The sequence below is a fragment of the Lasioglossum baleicum genome, chromosome 12 (assembly GCF_051020765.1).
Source record: "Lasioglossum baleicum chromosome 12, iyLasBale1, whole genome shotgun sequence".
In the NCBI taxonomy this organism is placed as follows: domain Eukaryota; kingdom Metazoa; phylum Arthropoda; class Insecta; order Hymenoptera; family Halictidae; genus Lasioglossum; species Lasioglossum baleicum.
In genome coordinates this window covers 4,997,159-5,019,276 of record NC_134940.1, presented here as the reverse complement: position 1 = coordinate 5,019,276, position 22,118 = coordinate 4,997,159, and the positions used below count along the sequence as shown (strand labels likewise).

Genomic DNA, 22,118 nt, shown 5'->3' with positions numbered 1-22,118 from the left:
ATGGATCCAGGGATGACGAGACAGGCAGCCGCGATCGCAGCTGTCGCTTTTCGGAATCCTACAATGCGTCGCAACCCGGCGAACCTTCCTGCCGCTTTTTCACCTTAACGCTTCGACCGCGTGTCAGATTTCGATAGATATTGTGCACAGTTAACTTGGCCGGGCGGCTTTGTTTCCGGGGATTTTCGAGGTCCTGTCGATCTTGGATTTCGTGATCCTCCGACTACAAGCCATTGTTCGCGTCCTTTCGATCGGGAACTAGACGTGTCTCACTGTTCGTTGCTTCCTATTTTTATTTATCCCCAGAACTTGATATTCTGACACCTCTCCGGCAAAATATTGCACCGCTGTTTTATTTTTCAACTCTTTACGTACCGACGCACACCTAGAGAAACATTAATGGAAAGAAGCATAAAACAGGAACAGGTTAAAGAGAAAGTGATTTGATTACACAAGCGTCGTGCCAGTTTCGAAGGATAATACTTAACGTTTATTTTGCTTTCTCACTTACAGTACAATATTTATAGGTTACTTCTGCCACTTTAAATTGTAATACTCGAATAGTCGGTACACTGTGTAAGATTTATCGTAACGATACAAGTACAAAGGTTACACATCGTACAACGGGAGGTGGTAAGGGGGTTCGTGAACGTTTTCGCAGCAATCGAAAAAGGAGATCTCTCTCTTTCACTCTTCCATCTATTCCTCCCTCTCTTACGTTCTCTCATTCGTGAAACATCTATAAAAGCTCTCATCGTCACTCTCTCACGAAGTCGTTCGACAACGAACAACAACACCAACCAGAAAACTAAACAAAAGAAAACGAAACAACGAAGATTGGCCGATGGGAGAGCACTAGGTGTTCTCTTCACGGTGAACAAATAGAAAATAACTCGCGAGGAACAAGTGGACAGGCATGGGGAAACGATATTTTACAAACGCGATTGTCTAACGACACAGTCCGGATGATTCTCGCTTATTTAACACCTATCAATTCAACCTAACACTTAGGTGATTCATTTCTCTTGAACTGAAATAAAATATAAACTTTCTTGTACGAAGTTCTGATCGTGATTGGAGCAAGAATCATCCGAAGAAGGGACCGATATCACCGATTTGCAACGCTCCCCTAATTCGGACTTCCGAGCCCGGGGAGACTCAATAACCAACATGGGGAAACAAGAACAAAGGAAACTTGATAATAAATAAGCCGAGGCGGGGAGACTCGTCGACCGAAACCGAGACACACGCACAATGTCGTATCTAGGGGGACAGGGGTCTAGACGAATCGATGATCACGTTCGATCGCCGATAAACCGAGAAACTCTGCGGGACGCGATAGAATTTCCTCAACGATCCGGGCCGTCTATGTACACCGATCACGATTCGAAAACGCGAACTCCTTCCAGTTCCAGCCGATCGTTCTGCGAGCACATCGTCAAAACACCTGTCGCGATTATGTCACACCTTTCTCTTTCTCGGAATCGATTCGATCTTAGTGTCTCGAGGTAATTCTCAAGCTACCGACGGAAAGGACAAGACTTACTCGGACAGTTCCGACGACCGAAACTGGAGGAGGTCCTGGATCGAGGGAAGATATCCTAGACGAGTCGGGGGTGTACGGAGAGTCTGAAGGGAAACTGTTTGCGAGCGACGTGCGCGATAATAATCCTTGCTACACTATTTACACGGGGACTATGTACAATATCTCTGTATCGCCTCGTCTGCCGCTGCGAGATCTATGCCTGATAAATAATCGTTGCGTCGTGCTCCGCGTCTACGGGTGGTTTAGGGGTACGAGTACGTCGGAGTTGCAGTTCCGTTTTACTCGTATCCTTAGAACGGAGTGATTCGATTTCGTTGTTGATGTCAAAACGATTGGGCACCGTTGGCGGCCCTGGGATTCAACTCGCGGGCTAGCTAACGTGGTCCTCTTCTGGTCTGAGAGTCGCCTCGGGTGTCCGCCATTTTCTATCCGACTGGCTCGGTGCTTAGGCGAACAATGTTCAGGGATTTCAGAAGGTAAAGCCTCGTCCAGACTGCCGACAGTCAGCGGAGGATTGTTTATCAGTCTGGACAGGACTTTAGAGTACGCTTACTTGCGGCTTTGGCGCCTGGGAGGTTCGGGCTAGGCTACCTTCTGCCGGAATCTTCTGTGTTAAAAACAGTTCCTGTGATGAAGAGGACTGAAGTTCTCGCGAAATTGACGGATCTTCGAAGTGAGAGAGTCAGAGTTCTTTGAACATTAGGACCCTTCAGAATTAGATCTCGGAGCGATTGGTCATTCTCGCGAGGAGTCGTGGATGTGTATCAAACTCGAAGAGGAGCCTACCTGAAGCCCCCACACCCAAAGTCCACTTTCCACATCGGTAGCTTCTTGCATCGGTATAGCAAAGCCCGCGGCCGTCACCGATCCGACGCATTCCAACCGAGCGGGCCCCTCCACCCGACGGTAATCACATTTCACAGGTTCGCATCCGAACACCTCCGGACCAGTCCTTCCGACCAGATTCTAGGGAAACTGTTCCTCGAAGAAGGATCAGAGCTACGTTCTATCGGGTCAGAAGATGACAGTGAGGGGTCGTCGGAACGACTCGTTCCCAGGTGCGGGGGCGGTTTGGTAGCCGCCGTACTGGCTCATCTGAGGTCCCAGCAGGCCGCTACTCTGAACTGGACCGGGGTAATAGGCTGGAAGGCTCGCCCCAGGACTCGCTGCCGATGACGTCGACGTGGAACTCGCGCTGGACGAACCTTGCTCGGTCCTCTCGTGCTGTTTGCTCATGTCCGGCGATTCCGCAGCCGGTGACCTCGTCGATCCACCACCGCCCACTACGCTGCCAGGACTGGACTCCTCGTAGAGCTTGTTGTGCTCGTAACTAGGTCGATTGTAGTCGGCTATCGAAGGCTTCTGGTCCATGTACAGCTTCGATTGCTCGAAGTACGCCTTCGCCGAGTCCAGGTAGCTCCGGTCCAGGTACGACTTCGGGCTGGAGTCCAGGTACTTCGGATCCGAGTACATGCTCATGGCTAGAGTACTCGGTGGCATGTATGCGGCTCGGTACTTGTCAGCTTCCATCGAGTACTTCATCGCATCCATCGAGCTCACCACCTGGAACGTTACAAAAGTACCCGGGGTTCTTTAGTGGTTCTTGGGATGTTAATCTCTTTTAGCATAAAGTCTTAAGAACGTGTTCGCGCGACACATTTGTCCTTAACCCTAAATTCGCCATCCCAACAATAGGTCCTGAATATATGAAAGGTCGGTCAGCTAGCATTCCTCGGCACTCGGGCCGCCTTTAAAGGTCCTAGCCGGCCGCGTAGCTAATGGATCCCGTGTCGCCGATCAATTTTAATAAATCCAGAGGAGCGGGAGGTAGAAAATCGCGCGTGGGTGGAGGGAAGAAGCTATTTCGAGCGAGGAGAAGAAGCGATCGAGTCGGATTCGCCTCGGTGCGGCTCGCAAATCGCGAAATCGCCGGATCCACCGCTCAGAGATTTGTTCTATGCGGAGGACAAAGCTGCCAATGGCTATAAATTTCGTAACGGTGGCCACGAGCCATCCCAGAAAAAGGTAGGAGGAAGGTGTATACTCCGCCGCGCGTGAACCCCGCGAGGATACTTAAAAAGGCGAGAAAGAGATCCCGGGAGGAGCTTGTATTCCCGATTCTATAATTCGTGGACGAGGACCGAGAGCGGGACCCTTTGTCGGATCGTTAAGCGGCTTTGTCCGGATGATATACATCCAGTCTTAGCTGCCTCGCTCGTCTCACCTCCCTGCTACGTCCAATTGATTACCGCTCGGTTCCTCTCGCCTCAAAAATCCTCCTCGCGAATCGGCCCTGAAGCCCTGGGCCACGATGGATCCGGAAATTAAGTGCTTCTCGCATTCCTCGACCCTAGGTGCCGCGCTGGGAACAGTCTCAGACGTCCCGATGATCGTTTCGCGAATTTATGGAATCAACTTTGCCACCTGTTCGTCGCGACGCGTGAGAAAAGCTGCTGATGTCGCGATTTTAATAAAGAACGATAATTTAACGTTACAATAGAGACCCTAATGACGAGCAGAGTTTGCAATGGTTGAGCGGCAGTGTACATTTAATTTCATAAGGCAGCGGGTCTGAAATGGCCAGGAAATATTCGAGAGTCCTCTCGGTATAGTTTCTCTAGCTCTCGTTTAGAGCCCGGACACTCCAGACCGTGCCCGGCAAGACTTAATTATCCTCCACCATCGCGATGTCACAATTCAGCCGTACAATAACGTCGAAACGTTTCTCTTCTGTTTTCATTCACAAAAGCGTCTATTCTCCTCGCTGCCATGTGTCGTCAGAGAACGAAGGGACGTGCAGAAAGGAGACGCACCGCGCCAGCAACTCGGCGAGACGAAGACAGAGCGAGGAGGAGAGACACTGGGTCGGAGAATGGAATGTCTTTTGCTAGCTCACTTTATTTTCCAAATGGCCCCTCTCTCTTCGTTCCGGGGACCAGAAAAGTCGACTAGACCGAGAAAGTCAACCGTGGTGCCATTGTTGCGCACCCGGGACGCCGATATATCACCCACATTGCGCCCCATATGGATCGACCTGGACTAATGTCGATGGAGGTCGGAGCCAGTCGATCGAAGCGCGAATTTTCGTCTTCGAATTTATGCGCATCCTGCTGCTCTTCTGAATGAGCTCATTGTGAACCTCTGACCCGACGATGGTTTATGCTCTTCTTCTTCGGAAGCTCCTGATTCGATCTTCTATTTAGTTCTACGGTTCTTCTTCATCCAGTTCAGTGTAATTTACAGTTTATAGATTCGGATGATTTTCATGACAAAAACGTGTAGAGCATAACAGCGCAGGTTCGTCCAGTTATCCCGCGCCTCCAGGAACACAGTGCATCGTCTTGACGTTGTTGGCTGCCTGCCAACCCTTTTCTCAAAAATCGTTTCCCGGCGCCCCGTCAATTGCGCTTTCAGCTGGCCCGTGGTAAGGTAACCGCGAACGATGGTCGATCGGAAGATGCTGGGCCCGGATGGGCAATGACGGTGTCCGGTGACAGCGATGACGCCGATGACGCCGCCGTTTCGTCCTCGGGACGATAACAGGCAGCGCATGTTGGAATTCTTCGCTCGTGCTCGCCGGTTCGCCAATAATAGTCGGCTGTATCGCGTCGGTGCGTCGTTCCAGACGCGTCGGCCATTCAGCCGTTGAATGCAGAAATAACTAGCTATCTGTTTGTCTCCCGTACCCAGCTGCGGAAATTCATACACAGACCACGGTCTCCGGTTTCTGTTTGCGAAGCCACCCGGGGGCCCCTTTGTTGCGACAACGAATGAAACGTACCTACGCTCGTCCTCCGCATCGTTCTCCTCTTCTTTCTCCTCTTCCTATATCCTCTCTCGCTGCTCCTGCTGCTTCTCATCAGCGATCTATCTCCCTCTTTCATTCTCTCTTTTTTCCTCCAACTTGCTCTCTCTCTCTCTCCCTCTCTCTTTCTCCCTCTTGTTTCTACTCGCTGCAGCTCTACCTCGGCTCCATTCGGACCAGGCGATCTAGGCAGACTCTGTTTCGAGACCGGAGGAGACCCGATCGACATTCGATCGACGAACAATTTTGCCCGGCTATCTTTTTGCTTGGCGACTGCCCGCGATTCGGTGACGTAACGCCAGCTCGAGAGCTTCTTTCGCTTTTTGTTCCACGGTCCGCTATTTTGGAGGCGAGCCCAGCCGCTGGGGAAAGAGACGGTGCTTTTCGAGGAAAGTGGGGTTGGTTCCTTTTTTCTTGGTCTTCGGACCACGGTCCTGATAACGGCAATGAAAATGTTGAGGTTCTTTCTTGCTTCAATCATTTCAGTCAGTTGACAAATAATATTAAAGTATATTTTGTTAAATCATGTTGGAATTCGTCGAAGACGATCAAAGAGCGAACGCATCTCGATAAATCTAGAGATTCCCCGATCGGGTCTCCGTCGACGTCAGATTCCGCTGAATAGGGACGACGGAGAAATAACCGCGTGGGCGGCTTTTTTTTCGCTTGCATCTCGATAACGCTGCTCCCCATACGAGCGTGTCTTACGCATTTTTCGTGTCTGACAAATCGTGATCGTCGATCCCTCCCCATACTTCTTGGTAGATCGACTGTGTTTGCTGATTGAATCGTGCATTGTCGTCCGAAGAATTGTTTTGTCTCCTTTGTAGATGGAGTTACTCCTCGTGAGTGGGACTAATGTTTCCTTGTTCATTTAATCATCGAAATTGATAAACTCTATAATCCCTATAATAAAAGTATAAAATTTTGAAAGAACTCCCATTTGTGAATACTCGAAAGTCTATTTCATTCCGAACGAATTAACATAAGAATATACGAATGATTCTTCGATTAAACAATAGATATACAGTTACTGACAATTTAAAGTGGACACCCTTAAAAATCGCATAACATTTTAGAAATTGGACCAAAGGACTTGAATTTTTTTAAGATGTTAGACCGGCTAGTTCGCTAGAGAATAAGTAAACAAAAATTTAATACGATTGCAATTGGTAGGAATCATACAAAATTTTTAAAAATGATGTTTTGTCAACTTTTTTATCTGGGCCTGTAATGATAATTTAAAAAATGCGTTTTATAGATTTCGGTAACTTATATGCATACTGAAAATTTCATCGAAATCGGTCTACATTGCAATGAGCTACATACGTTTAAAGATGAGAGCTTAAGGGTGAAAGTCGCAGATTTTCAGCCTTGCCAGGACATTTCGTTGTCAAGTTGACAAAACATCATTTTTAAAAATTTTGTATAATTCCTACCAATTGCAATCGTATTAAATTTTTGTTTACTTATTCTCTAGCGAACTAGCCGGTCTAACATCTTAAAAAAATTCAAGTCCTTTGGTCCAATTTCTAAAAAGTTATGCGATTTTTAAGGGTGTCCACTTTAAATTGTCAGTGACTGTAATGGAACTATTGTGCAGTCATTCGTCATTGTATTATTCTCTCGTGGATATACACTAAATGGTAGACCTTCTAATTTAAGTTTTCCATTTCCCGACATTTGCGTGCCCGTATGGTAATTACGAGCATAAGTTTGATTTCCCGAGGTACTAGGTAAAAAATCACCCCGTTGTTAGGAACGTGACGAACCGGCGGAACACCGCGTTTCCTAATTTTCCGCACGCCTCCGAGTGTTCAAACGAGCGTGCCAGCTGCAGCGAGCGAAAACGCAACGTGCGTTGAATTCGACCGCGGAATAAACGAAACCAGCCGTTCCTCGTAACAATGCGCAATTAAAATTCCCCGCAACTCCGTCCGCTTTGTCGCAATCTTCTAAACCACTATGGGGCCTGGTCTCGGAACGTATGCTACACTATGCTGCACCGGCATTTGTTCAAGGAGAAGAACGGGAGCCCATCGCAGCGTGTCCTGCGGAAACTCTTGTCACGATTCGTTTCACTTCGCGATCGGAAATCGTAGCATGACCGTTTCAACATGGAATCAGCATGGACACTCTTCAGAAAATTGCTAACATTGGGAAATGTACCAGTCGATAAAACGTTCAATAAAATTGTACGTAAGTGGATTACGTTAATCCATAAGTGGGGTGTAGAGAACACGGTGCGTGGGAAAGAGGGATTCTCTGGACGCGGAAATTCCATCTTTCCCAAGAGCACACTCTAGCCGGTTTGGTCGAGGGGCCGGTCATTAAAGTGACGATTGCCAGAACCCTGGTACGACCGTTGCTGTCCTTGATGTTGACGATTCCTAACACATTGTTTCGGCGGAGCAAACTATCTCCATTGCTCTCGAGGAATGGAGAATTTCTCTCCCCGTTTTAACGGTTTTTAGGACGTCACCAATCCGCCCCCAAAAAGGTTTCTTACCAGTGGGGCAGAAAGCTAACAGACGTCAACGAGTGTACTTCGTTCAGCGCGCGGATATACATATCCAGAAAACGTTAGGCTCTCCGAGTTACCGTTAGTTGTTAGCGTTTTCTGACATATTAAATATTCTCAATATTATCACGTGTACCATTTAGTAATTCTCTACTGCACGATATCCTAAAGGGGCTTATAGCTGATCGAAAATTGTGTTTATTTACAAGAGATGTCGACTCACCTGACCAGGTGCCGCGAGGCCCGCGGACATCGCCGCCGCAGACTGTTGGGCCGCAGCCGCAGCCGCCGCGGCCATGCTGGCCGCCGATAGTGAACCATAAGCTGCCGCAGGACCATAGTACGAGCCCATTCCAGCTTGTCCCATACTGCCAGCCATTCCTACTAGAACAGAATTTTTAATCCATTAGACAACTGCACCGTTCATCACACAACTCGTAAAATACTATTCGCCGAGACACAAAAATCATTCAAGTAAGGTGGAGTGGGGTAAGTGCGTCACACACACACACACACACACACACACACACAACGGGGCAAGTCCGTTAATTGGTTATTTTTATTATAATATGAACGAAATTTCTCTAGCTTGTATTTATTAATGTAGTATAAGTTAGTATGAACTATTCGACACGTACATCTTTGAGGTTACCCTGAACGTGCAATATAGTTTAAAAGTTATTAATATATTATTCTGAGTTGTTATTTTAGATAAGTACAACAAATATTGATGTAGGTTTACATCAAATAAACCGTTTTTATTTTATGTTTGATTCAGACCAACACTAAGATGCACTTGCCCCGTAAATATTACTACACGGGGCAAGTGCGTACTCTCACGGTGGGGTAAGTGCGTACTGTATGGGTAACTATACAACTAAACAATATATTTAATTCAATAAAAAGCATTTTGTAGCAGGCTTGATAATCATTCTTTTCTTGCCCCGTAGTACTTGAAACAAGGTTCGAAAGTATTTTTAAACTTTGTTTTAATATCACTGTATCCCCTTTCATATTTCAGCATACAAGTACTTTGTTTCCTTAAAAATGGATAACTATGAAACTAAACAATATAATTGAATGCAATAAGAAGCATTTTATAGCAGCTTGTTAATCATTTTTGTCTTGCCCCATAGCACTTGAAACAAGGTTCGAAAGCATTTTTAACTCTCAGAGACGGACTTGCCCCATTTTCGGGGCAAGTGCGTACGAGTTGACACTTTGTACAATATCCTATCAACGTCATAATTTTCAAGCAAAATTATAATAGAATCCCGCAATTCACTAATTCATCAGTAATACAGTGGGTAACGAAAGTATTCGAACGCCCTTTAAAACAATAACTTTTTCATAATTGTACCAAACGACCTGATTTTTTATAAACAATTAGAAGCATTAGGTTATGAAATGATATGCAAAAAAGATGTTCCAAAAAATTATTATTGACAAGGTTACGTGCAAAAATAAAAAAGGCATTTTCTATAACTTTTTTATTAGGGCCCCCTTAAAGACAATTTAAAATATATAAGTTATTTTGTTTTAAAGGGCGTTCGAATACTTTCGTTAGCCACTGTAACTGTGGCAAGAGTTCGATACCAAGAACGTTAAGTTTTTACATACCGTACTGAAAATACATCAGTTTAAAGTCGAACTTTCCAAAAACTAGGGCGGATTTACCCTATTCCACCTCAACATTTGTTGATAGATCCACAATACGAGTCATAACCGTAACATTCGGACGTTTTCCCGAAACACACGTTGCGCCGACAATAACCTAATCGAGCGATCCGTGCGTTCCTTCATCTTCGATCCGAGGCTCTCGTGGACCGACAATGCCAATGATTAACCGAACAAGCGTGCATTTTCGTCGAGATTAATATCGAGGGGCCGACGTGTACCACGACGTGTAAGAGCAGCGCCGGCTTATCGATCATCGTCGTCGAACGACGGAAACGCGGCGAAAGAATACCTATACCAACGAAGGCCCCATTGTCGGGCCGACGTGAATCTCTACGGTGACGAAGAAACGTCGCTTGATGCTTCGTGCTATGGTCCTTCGGATGAAGAAGAAGGCCGGGGATGATTGGCGGCGAGATTTATGATCGGCAACGAAGAATTCACGCGCATATTAGTCGCGATTTTGTAACCGCGCATTCCACCCGTCCCCGCGGAATTAATAAAATTGGTAAAAGGAGAAGAATGAACGGGCCATTAATTTCTGATTCTCCCGAGTTTTCGTTTCCACGAATTGTTATCACCTTTCAAGGGAATCTATTAAACAAAGTACAAACTAGGAATTTTACGTGTGTGAACGTGATCGCGTAAAATGAGCACGCGAACGCATTTCCTCCGGTGAATTTGAATAATTCGGTTCGATGTATCGCGATAGCTTGCAGGAAAGAAGCGGATCGGTCGAGAAAGCGAAGTTCGATGAACTAAATGAAATTCACCGCGAATCTTGATAAATTCGTGGAAATCGAGGTATTCTAGTCGCGGCATCGATTTCGCGCGAACTATTTGTTCCCATGTGACAGCCAAATGGAAATTTCATGCATCGAATATTCGCCGGTCGCCATCCCTTTCGCCCGCCCCCCACCCCCGCGTCCTCCCACGCACCCCCAATGGGCATCGGCCATTCACGATCATAATTTCGCGCGATTGTTCCTAACCCTCTCTCGTTTTTCTTTGACTCGCCGCCGCGCCGCGGAGAAATTCAAAATTACGTAATCCAGTATGAGGCGGGCAACAATGAAGACAATGGAGAGGCCGGAACGTCAAACAAATCTGTGTAAACTGACGAGGGGTGAAGAGAGAGAGAGAGAGCTCGCGTGTGTGTTCGCGATTCATCGAACATCTGTTACCCCGTGATTTCGCGGGGAAACTTTACGAATTCGAGATAAGGATCGATCAAATTCGACGGACACGCCCTGCGATCGCCTAATTGAACCTGACGGGCCTAATCGAAGACGCGCTTAAATTATTTCGAAGGAACACAATTTTTAACTTTTGGTCTTTGTTTGGATTAGTTAGGAGGTAAACATACTAAAAGTCCCTACTCCTTTTCCGGTTTTCCGCTTATATCTCGGAAACTATGTGTCCTAGCGATAAGACCATTCTATGTATACAAAATTAAAGCTGACAAAATGTGCCATAAGATTGACTCCATTCAGTTTTTCGCTATCTCGCATAGTTTCCGAGATATCCGCGCTCAAAATTCACTAATTGTGAAAAATAAAAATTTTTGCCTAATTTGACTAGCTAACTCTTCAGCACAATTAGCGAATACCTGTGATTAGCGGATATCTCGGAAACTATGCGAGATAGCGAAAAACTGAATCCCATCAATCTGGTGGCACATTTTATCAGCTTTAATTTTGTATATAATAGAATAGTCTTATCGCTAGGACGCATAGTTTCCGAGATATAAGCGGAGAACCGAAAAAGAGCAGAGACTTTTAGTATGTTTACCTCCTAACACTAGTCCAAACAAAGACCCAAAGTTAAAAATTGTGTTCCTTCCATTTCCCTCTACAACTTCTCGTTGACTGAACTATATTGGCAATTAATAATCGTGCTCGTGCAGTCACGTGCTTCCGTCGAAGTACCCACGGCGTAATTATAGACGGTCTTGAGGGTAACAGCGCCGGCCACTAAGACAATTCGATAAATAATGAGCCAGCGACATGTTTATACTCTCGCGTGCATAGGACCAATGAATCGCCCGCACGAAGCGCTGCCCTTCCGCGCCAAAGGGAATTATTCGACGATTTATTCCGAGCCCTTCGAGGCCCCCGATCGTCGTGATAACTTTTGACCCGTGTTTTTGAAAATAAACGCGGGGGCCGTCGCGTGATCGCTTCATTCGCCTTCCACCATGAAATTTATCAGTTCATGCTGCGTACACAACCTCTTGATGCATGACTTACTGTTTCATCGATAACATTACGGTTTATTAATTAGCTGAGAATTTTTAAACTCACCGAGGCCACAGAAAATACGAAATTCTCCTTCTTGTGACCGGTAGAAAACCGTGTAGGATGTCGAAAAATTATTACAAATGTTCTGGTATCCTTGGAGGACAAATTCCGAATTTTCGAATCATCGTGTACGAACAATTTCGACAATAAATAGGAGACAAGTCAATAATCGGCGAGTTATGGCGGCAATTCCCCGCGGTACGGCGCAGGACAGTAGAAGTTGAATCGATTGTGCTAGATCAAGGGGAATCGCTAGGCAGAGTCGCAGTTTATCGCGAATAAGGGAGGATCGAGAGAGTGGAAAACACGACCGAAAGTAGAAACGGCGTGTTCCCCCTTAACTTACGTGCTTAAGTCGCTATCTGCACGAGCGGAAACCGCGGTCAGAAATTCCAGCCTAAGCCGATAATTTATCCCAGCCACCCACGCACTTGTCTTATGCGCGTGCCACTGTGCGGGGACGTGTCCGCCAACGTCTGACCGACGAACAAAACGGGAAAGAAAGGGGTTTATGTAGCACGGTGGATAGAGAACGAGAATGGAGGTGCGGAATCGGTAGCAGATTCCCTTATCGCGAATCTAAACGGCGGCTACTATGAAAATCTTCTGGGTTTAGAGACAATAATTCACTTCACATGTTGAACAGAGTCGTTCCGTGAGACGCGATACTCGATCCTCGTTCTAAAAATACCTTATCACCTTATTCGAGATTTGAATCTAATTAAAGATGTACTCTTATCTGGGTAAGAACGCAAATATTATAATTAGACAATTGTTTAATCGTTTACTGTTTTATATTTCACTCAGCCAATTTCTTCATAAATCCATAAAAATCCGCATTTTCGCAATTCTAGCAACAGATAAACTCGAATGCAAACCGCGCGATCGTGATCCGCAGATCGTGCTCCGGGAAAGAAGAAAAATTTTCCACGACTCGATTTCGTTATTTCCCGTCCGAGAAAATGATGGGACAAAGTGCGGGACCGTGCGAGAGAGATAAAAGGAGAAACCGAGTAGAGAATGAGATAAAAGGAGGGAGCGAAAAAGAGGTAAGAAGGGGCGCCGAGGAATACGACCGATAAATCGCGGATTACCGATCACTTTTCGCGGTGTCGCGTGGGCGACGAGATAAATTCCAGCTTTAATCGGGTCGTTGCCGGAATTAATAATTTTGTCTGGTTATACTACGGATCGGCAGGGGTTTGTGAATGAACCGTGTGTGGATATACCCGTGAACGCGTTCACGCGGTTACAGCTGAAGTTACGAGCTGCTTGGAGACACTCGTTTCCACAGGTTTCACGGAATTATAATAAAATGATCGGCCGGTGCCTGTTTATTCCGATACGATCGGACGATATTTCAGATTTATGCTGATTCTTTCCATACCGGGCCGTTCCACTACGAAAGAAACACTCTCGTCGAAATCGGAGCAGAACGCTTAATAATATTATTTCTGTGATTATCGCGCGAACAATATATAATTTTGCATGATCAAGGAGGAGTGACACTCGAACACTGACCGCAGATGACGTCACCAGTATAAACGCAAGTGTTCGTCTGGCCGGTTTGTTTGAACAAGTGCAGATGTATATTCGCGATAATAAGACCGCGCGGCAGCAGTCGCAAAAGGGCCGGTGTACCGTGTCTTTGACGCGAAAACGGGCAAACGCGTGAACCATTAACGAGACGCCGGAGAAAATGGCAGAGGAAACGAGAGTCGGGCGAACCTCGAAGAAATCGCTATTATAAGACTTCCGACCAGGGATCCCGGAGGCATCGCCGGCAACAATGCGGCTGAAACGCGAGCCGAAAAGATAAGAATATCAGAGCCCTACCAGACGAACTGTTCTTCTTTCCCCCCATTGTACTCCCCCGCAACTGACGCAACACACTTACAACTCGGCGCCGTTCCTCTGGATCATCCGTGAGGATCGATCCCGCCTTGTCCTTTCGTACCGTGATCGCATTGTTTCACCGACGGCGTAAGAAAATGGGACTGTTTCAATGGACTCTTCTAAGAAAAGCGATTATGGCTTTCAAAATTGCTGCTTGCGTCAGAATTGATTTGAACACCGACCACCCTCCCTTAAAATAGTGACGCAGACAATTTTGTCCAATACGTGGATGCATGAAATGATTTTTGCAACTCGGAAACGTATACAGAAGTATCCACATTATGTTAATCAGATGTCTCGGAGTGGTACTGGAAAGTTTCCTGATGCTTCCTTACTTTTCTGATTTATCAGAAGTGCCGATAGTTTCGATACAGATCGTAAGTAGATGGTAAAAGAGTTTCGAAGTTGCGGTAATAATGTTGCTCGATTGTAGAACGACCGACTTACCGGCTCGGATCGCATCCATGGGCACGCTCGGGTAAGGGATGCTGTACGGGTAGCCTTCCTTCCTCAAAGTTTTCGGCTTTCTTCTCGGCCTGTATTTGTAATCGGGGTGTTCTTTCATGTGCTGGGCTCGTAACCTCTTCGCCTGATCGATGAACGGCCGTTTTTCGTCTTCGGTGAGCAGCTTCCATTCCGCACCTGGAACAATCGATTAGTTTTGGCTATTAGACCAAGCGCATCGTGATGTTTGTTGTACAAGCATATCCAACTGTATCCCCTTTCATATTTCAGCATAAAAGCACTTGTTTGCTTAAAATGGATAATTATAAAACCAAACAATATAATTTAAAGCAATAACAAGCATTTTATAGCAGGCTTGTTAATCATTCTTTTCTTGCCCCATAGCACTTGAAACAAGGTTCGAAAGCATTTTTAAACTTTGTTTTAATATCACTGTATCCCCTTTCATATTTCAGCATAAAAGTACTTCTTTGTTTAAAAATGGATAACTATAAAATTAAACAGTATATAATCATTCTTTTCTTGCCCCCATTTTCGGGGCAAGTGCGTAGTAGTTGACACTTTGTACAATATCCTATGAAAATGATAATTTTCAAACAATATTAGAATCCTATATAATACTAATTCATGAGTAATAACTATGGCAAGAGTCTGATACCAACAGTGTTAAGTTTTTACATACCAAACTGAAAATAAATCAGTTGAATGTCCAATTTTGCAAAAACTAGGGCGCACTTACACGAAAATTATCCGGAGACGTTCCCAAGAATCTAAATCCTAATTTGCTAACAGCGTGAGTTTAAATAATTTCCAGATGCATTTGGTGCAAGAAAACTATCAAAGGAACGAGTGTTATATTATTAGCAAACAGATCTTTGATAACAATCTGCAAACGTACTAATAGAAGCAGCGACAGCTTCGATATCAACCTATCTCCCTCCTTCTCCCTCTCTCTGAATTGCGTATTTGCGGCCCGTATAAAGCAGTTTGTAAACGAACGATAGGCACTTGGATCACGCGTTCGATCAATGACTATAAAAGGCATTTGGACGCTGTGTTTACTCGGCGAAACGGCTGTGTTGTGTGCAGCCGACGCCGCCGCCAGTGCCAGCCGTTATGGCTGAATTATCGACGAGGCCGTAATCACGCCTCATTTAAATCCGCCTCGTTGACAATTGTCTCCGCGGAAAATTGCAGTTTCACTTCCAACGATGTCACTCAGTCTATCGTGTCGCTGTATCGTCCAAGACAACTATTTATTCCTGTCTATTCTATTATATTTAAATGAACGTAACTGTCACACGTTTCAACGCTCAGACAATGTCTGAATTTGCTATACAAATTTTTGTAATAAAGACAACTATTTATTTCTGTCTATCATGTCATATTTAAGTGAACGCAACTGTCTACATTCTTTGCAGAACAATTTTTTTTCCCGGCAATCTCAGGACAAACTGAAATCGTTACTTTCGTCTCCCGTCTCTGACATAATCATAATCGCCATCCAATCAGAGCGTTCTCCGCCCACGCGACGAGATCAAAGATCGTCGACGAAAAGACGCCAAGCGTCTCGACATCGGGCCAGCATTGTTGCAAACGAGTTGGGCGCGACCTCGGTGCCCTTTGTTTCGGCGGTTGCAAACCGCGGCGTCGGCGTCTGCGTCTGCGTCGTTTCTCGTTTGATCCGGGGCTCCATCTCCAGGATGCAAGCGCTTCGCGCTTTGTTCGCGCAGCTACAGCTAGCGCCCCGAGAACAAGTGGTAATTAATTCTCGGCGAAACAATCGACCCGTTACCGCTGAAGGAACAACACCGTCAAAGTGGAAAGAGGAGTGAGAGAGAGAGAGAGAGAGAGAGAGAGAGAGAGACGCGGAAGCATTTTGCCGCGAAAACATTGCTTGTTTCGGCTAAACGACTCCCCTTTCGACGCTCGACGCGCTCCTGTAAAACAGTTTGAACATCGTTTGTTCTGAACACGAGCCGCCATGTTGTTCGCCGGCGTCTTTCTTTGTTCTGCTCTGCAAATTGCTGATCTGTTTCGCGTTTCGCAACTCGCAACGGAGCTGCGAATCAAAACTTCTTGTTCCCGGATGCTATTGATATTTATCTGGGAGACGAAGAAGAAACTAGCCAGACATTTCTACATTCGAGCCGATTCATGCAAAAATGGTGCGAGTCTCAATGATTTGATAACGATGAGAATTAAGCAAAACGAAAGTTCTCGGTTAAAACGAAAACTTGAGAGACAAAAAGTGGGGGGGGGGGCGGGGCGAAACGTGGGGATGACGGTGAATAAAAGAGAAAATCGGGGCCACGGAGTAATATCAAGAACGAGCACGTTCCAGCGGACACAGAACCGGGTCTGTCGAGGAATCGCTCAAGGGGGATGAAAGTTCCTCGATACAGAGAGGAGATACACTACCGGAAATTCGAGGCGCACCGGAGTAGATACGAGAGAGTGAGAGAGAAAGGGAGGAAGCAGAGGATGGGATTCAACGTTGCCCGATGGATCTTTTACTCTCCTCGTTATTGTTGCTGACAGCAGCCAACAACAATGGAAAGAGTTGCTCGGCATAGTGGAGCACACACAGCGAAAGAGAGGGAAGAAAGGAGAGACCCGGCTAAACAATACGTACACGTGGTGGTGTACAATGCACGCTCGAGAGGAACGATGCGAGAAAAAGAGAGAGGAAACATCCGAGATTTTTGTCTTCCGGGACAATGTCGTGCGCTGATAACACATTCGACGACCGGCGAGTGGTGTCGGACCATTCTTAATCCCTGTTCCGAGAATTTCCGATACGCGACGACAAATACGCTTCTGCCATTATTTCCATGATCTCTCTTAAAATAATCACACTTTTCTCTTTCAGTTTCATTTTCGAAGAAAACAATACGTTCTCTTGTTTGCTCGGGCAGAATGGTTCGCGAAAGTGCTCGTGCAGATTCACGAGGTCTATTCTATTTAGTTTTATTAGTCTTCCATGATCTTGAAATCAGTTGTCGAGGTCATCATTAAATTCTTCTCAATTTTTCTTTCCACAGTGCCGCAAGCACCTTTGATTCCCCGTCTCCCGCGCCGAGTCCCCAAATCGTGAGGCATTCGCGTAACAAGCCAGCAGCGGATCGATTCGCGAGTACGTTCGCACGTGCACCGGTGCCGAAAGGGGTTTCCTTCCACGCTATTTACACTATAGGCAATCCAATCGATACACGTTTTCCCGTGTGCAAAGGCAGGTACCACGACCGCGAACAAGGGGCTGTGCTCTCGTTGGCATGGGGAGGTCCGGAAGGTAGCTGGGGGTTGACGGCGCGAAGGAGGGGCGGGTGGTCGAGGGTGGGTCGGCGTATTTGTTTAGAACAAAGCCTCCTCGGCACCGACGGTATTAGTAGGTTGGTATTCTCGACCAGTACTCCTTCCTCCTCTTCCCGCGGTTTCGGAGAGCGAGAGAGAATCTGGAGAGAGCGAGAGAGAACCAGAGGCTAGGACGGCGACGACGTCGACGACGACGTCGACGATGAGGACCGGGCTTAAAGCACAATACCGCCTGCTTTTCAGTCCTTTCGCTGGCGGACAATGCCGTTTATTTAACATCGTTTAAAAGTACAAAGCCTGTTAATTAATGGACGGGGTCGAAGGAGAGAAACGAAGCCCGGTGTCGAGAGGGGGTGGGAAAACCGGTGGTGGAAGAGAAGCTGAGGATAGTCATGGCGACGGAGCCATTGCCACAGACCCCGGACCTCTCTCAGGCTTTTACCACACCATCGCACCGCGACGCGCTATTGCACCGGCATTACTATTTCTGAAGGCTGCCGCTATTAGTCCACGGCTACACAGCCACTGGATATGCCATTCTTCTTTCGGTCCTCTCTCCTTTTTACTCGTCTTCATTGTCACCCCGGCGAAACTAGGCTACTACCGCTGCTACTACCCCGCTACTGTTCTTCTTTTCTCCGTTCCCCCACCTATCCGCCAGACCAAACCTCGCTTTTCTTCGCCGTGTCTTCGGGGCCCGCTCAACAAAACCGCTAGCTAGTATCTGCGGTTGCAAGGAAAAACGCCGCACGTCGCAATTTCAACAAATTTTAGTTTATGCATTAACTCTTACAAGGGAAGGACCCCAACCGTCCGTCTTCGATTTTGATAATTTTTTGTGGGACGATTGTACATGGATCCCTAATGATGTCTGCAAAATGTTAGGTGTAGTTACTCAATAGTTTTAAAGATATAAACAATTAAGGTAAAGGTACCAGTAGTTGACCATTTTGCAAGAAAAACATAAAAAATAAGATTTTTATAACCTGTACACTTCTGATGAAAGTGAACCACGGATGCCATACCATCTGTTGGTTAAATTTCAAAACAATTGCATGCGAAGTGAAGTATGCATAGTAATAACGGACGTCTGAATTCATTAAGGTTAGTAATATGCCGATATGAATTGTTTGAATTATTTGCTTTTTAAATTCTCACAGAGTTTTATAAGTAACAAATGCATTGTTTTTGTTATTCTAACTTGAAAAACAATAGTATATTAGGTGGTCAAATACTGAATATTGTAAAGGAGGTATTTTTCGCGATCGCACTATTTTGAAAGAATGGTAATTATTTTTCTCGGCGCACAGGTTCGATCAATTTTCTACAATAAATGAATATAGCTTGAGCTATATTCATCAAGCTATATTCATTTATTGTAGAAAATTGATCGAACCTGTGCGCCGAGAAAAATAATTACCATTCTTACTGAATATTGTTCTTGAACAATTTTCAGAAGTTGACAGACGTGGTCAGTTACAGACGTGACTCATTTAAATTTGTTTACGATTTATAATGTATCCATTTTACATCTACGATTGTTAGGAGTACAAAATATAATTCCAAATTTTGTAGCATGCTGTGTTTTAGAGGATGACCACATGGTCAACTATTGATTGCATTCACGGTCAAGTATTGACCAATGTCCATTTTTTTAACACTTTACCGACCGATAGCCTATTAATCGGCTTCAAGAGGAAAACGGAGAAAACGAACTGTTGAATAACAATAAATGGTCTGCCTGGTTGCCTGTTGAAAAAGTTGTGAACGAGCACGTAATATTTTTATATGATGGAAAACATTTCCCTGAAAAAATTCTTCGTGTAACTAAAACTAAAGCGGCTATTTCATCCATGGAAATGTATGGGCGATTATAGAAGTGGCCAGAGAAGCCTGATGTGCTGGACTACGAGTGGAAGGCTATACTTTCTCATATCAATGAGCGTACGAAATCAAGCAGAACTCGCAACTCTACTCTGTTCCTGAATTGAACTTTTTATGGAATTGATTTGTTTTATTTCTTATTTTATTCTTTAATTGTAATTTGTGCTGGTAATTGTCGAAACTAAATGATAGTAAAATGATTCCCAACATTATTGCTTTAACCCTCTTTCTAGTATAAGTGGTCAACTACTAACGAACAGAAGGTCAATTACTAGATTTTTCATTTTCAAGTGTGGTCAACTTCTGAAGCAATTACTGAATTTTTAAATATGTTTCTTAAAGTAGAAGTAAACTTTTTTTAAAAAGTCGCCTTGGTACATAATCTAGAAGACTTAAAGAGTGTCTTCAGGCATCGACTCTCGCTATTTGATGACTGGGGAAGTGGTTACTATTGTTCGCGTGGAAAACTTCTCTTAACTGGTCAACTACTATAGTACCTTTACCTTATACCTTGTTGATATACAGGTATGTATACAGTAAGCAGGTTTCGTGAAAGTTCAATTGTTCATATCTTTAAAACAATTGAGTAACTACACCTAATATTTTGCAGACATCATTAGGGATGCATATACCATCACAAAAAATTATCAAAATCGAAATCGGACACTTGGGGTCCTCCCCTTGTTAGTTTTTTCGTACACTAACGTTGACGAGATGAAAGACTGTAAACTTGGTGTGGGAGCGAAGAAACGTAGGATGGAAGAAGTAAAATGACCGCCCCCGAACTAAGGCTTGTACCTTCGAGCGACGCACGCAGGAAATCCGCGTGTCACGAGGAATGACCGTAGCAGCCAATAAATCAGAGAAGCGCCTCGACTCGAACAAAGCACGCAAAAAATAAGGGACTCGACTAAGCTCGACTTCTGGCTACCAAATATGGCAACTACAATAGACCTATAAAATACTAAAATCGTGAAGAAACGGCCTTTTGGGAGGATTTTCACCACGGGTAGTTCAGTGTTATCGCATCCCTTAGTCGGAGAAAACGTGCGAGGGGTCGTCGTCTGAAGAACCCAACCCTAAATCAATTTTATACGACAATTCCGAAATCTTTCTGAGAAACGGAACGGTCACGCTGTAACGTACTAAATTCGTTCAGTTATTTTCAAGTCTTCGTGCGCTACTTTTATGAACGTTATCGCAGCTTAATTTCTCACTCGCGGAGCATTAAACGACGCTCGTGTGTGATCCGGTTAATGCGACGCACTCGTTGACGGATAACGAGGCAATTTGTCCGAATTAGATTCTTTATGCTAGGAGAAAAACTACTTTGTTACACGGATAATAACGCGGCTTATTAATCCGCAACGTGCACGACTCATTAATACTGGCAACAGCCTTTCGCGTTGAATAACAGATCGTTAAGGTCGATAAGCATGGCATTGTTTCCCACTGGCGGCGACCGGGAACCACGTGAATCTATCATTGAGAGAACGTACCACGGATCCGCTAATTTATACGCTGCAACTTGCTACATTCCTGTCCAACCATAATTTCATCCACGGTTGAAGAAAGAAAACCAAGCAAAAAGATTCGATCGAAAAATTCACGACAGGATACCTCTGTTTATCTGTTGGAGTTTTTTTCACGTTGTTCATGCAGCTCAATTAGCGTCAAATTGAGCTGCAAGAAAAATGTGCGCATTTCCTAAGTTGTCCTGAACTGCAGCCGCTATGAATTCATTTATTTTAATCGATGTAATAATTTTTCTAATGTACTCAATTACAAGCCAGTACGCCTGTAAGAATAATAAACACGTTAAAGGTACCCGTTTCCCTCTCGCAACCATTAATAAACTCTTCTCACGAACGATGCTTAACGATGCTTAACGATGTTTACCGTAATTACTTATTTATATGCTAATTTATGAAAGAAGAAGTGGAGTAGAAGAAATAGAGATACAGGATTCTAATTATATTGTAAAAAGACAACTTCCAGTCGATTAAACAAACACGTGTTCTTATCGTATAATATCAGTTTTAAGCATTTAAATAGATTCTTCAGAAATTTTCCTATCCTAACAATGAGTTTTGAGAATCTAGCTCAAATGAGGTTTGTCGATCTAAAACTAGCAACTAGAAAGTCCTTGTAGTCGACGAGGAGAGAATTAACGAGAGCAGTTTAATACACTCACCAATTAATCTAAACACCCCTTAAGAACACTTTCTCGCCACTTTGTCGAGATTGTTCCCGTTGGGGGTCCGCGATCCCCGGCAAGTCTCTCGCGGAATAACGTATCCAGCTTATGCGGGAGGAGAGAGCTTTCAGGTTGAAGAGCTTAAAGCTTGCTCGGGGACGATCATTTTTAATCACGCGGAGACAGATAGAGCGAGACCGAGAGATAGGGAGAGGAACAGAGATATAGGGTAGAGAAAACGGGGGTGGAGGCCGTGTACCTGTGTGCAGGCGTTTTGTGTTCCCGCCTTTGTCGCAACGGCGCCATTGTCCTCGCGATTCTATAGGATCGCAGTGTCGGGGTCCTCCGCGAATTGTTTTCTTCGCGAATCTTGCGCGAGCTCTCTCTCTATCTCTCTCTCTCTCTCTCTCTTTCTCTATCCTCGCCAAGCCGGTGTCCTAGACACGATTACATCCACTTTCCTCGGGATTACGGGAACCTCCCCGAAAATTCTAGCATCGTTTTCCACCCCA

At 45.1% G+C, this 22,118-nt stretch overlaps 1 protein-coding gene across 2 annotated transcripts in view; it reads right to left on the bottom strand.

The window, feature by feature from the left end:
• Positions 1-467: 467 nt before the first annotated feature.
• The window catches only part of LOC143213932 (uncharacterized), a 37,922-nt gene continuing 16,271 nt past the window's right edge, over positions 468-22,118 (bottom strand). Inside the window, exons 3-5 of one of the 2 annotated variants that reach the window (XM_076434302.1) lie at positions 14,193-14,387; positions 8,096-8,256; positions 468-3,109 (exon numbers count right to left, since the gene is read on the bottom strand). In XM_076434302.1, coding sequence (XP_076290417.1) covers positions 2,561-3,109; positions 8,096-8,256; positions 14,193-14,387 — 905 coding nt within the window. In that variant the 3' untranslated portion in view covers positions 468-2,560. The remainder of the gene's footprint in view (positions 3,110-8,095; positions 8,257-14,192; positions 14,388-22,118) is intronic. The other variant, XM_076434303.1, reaches the window with a different exon arrangement.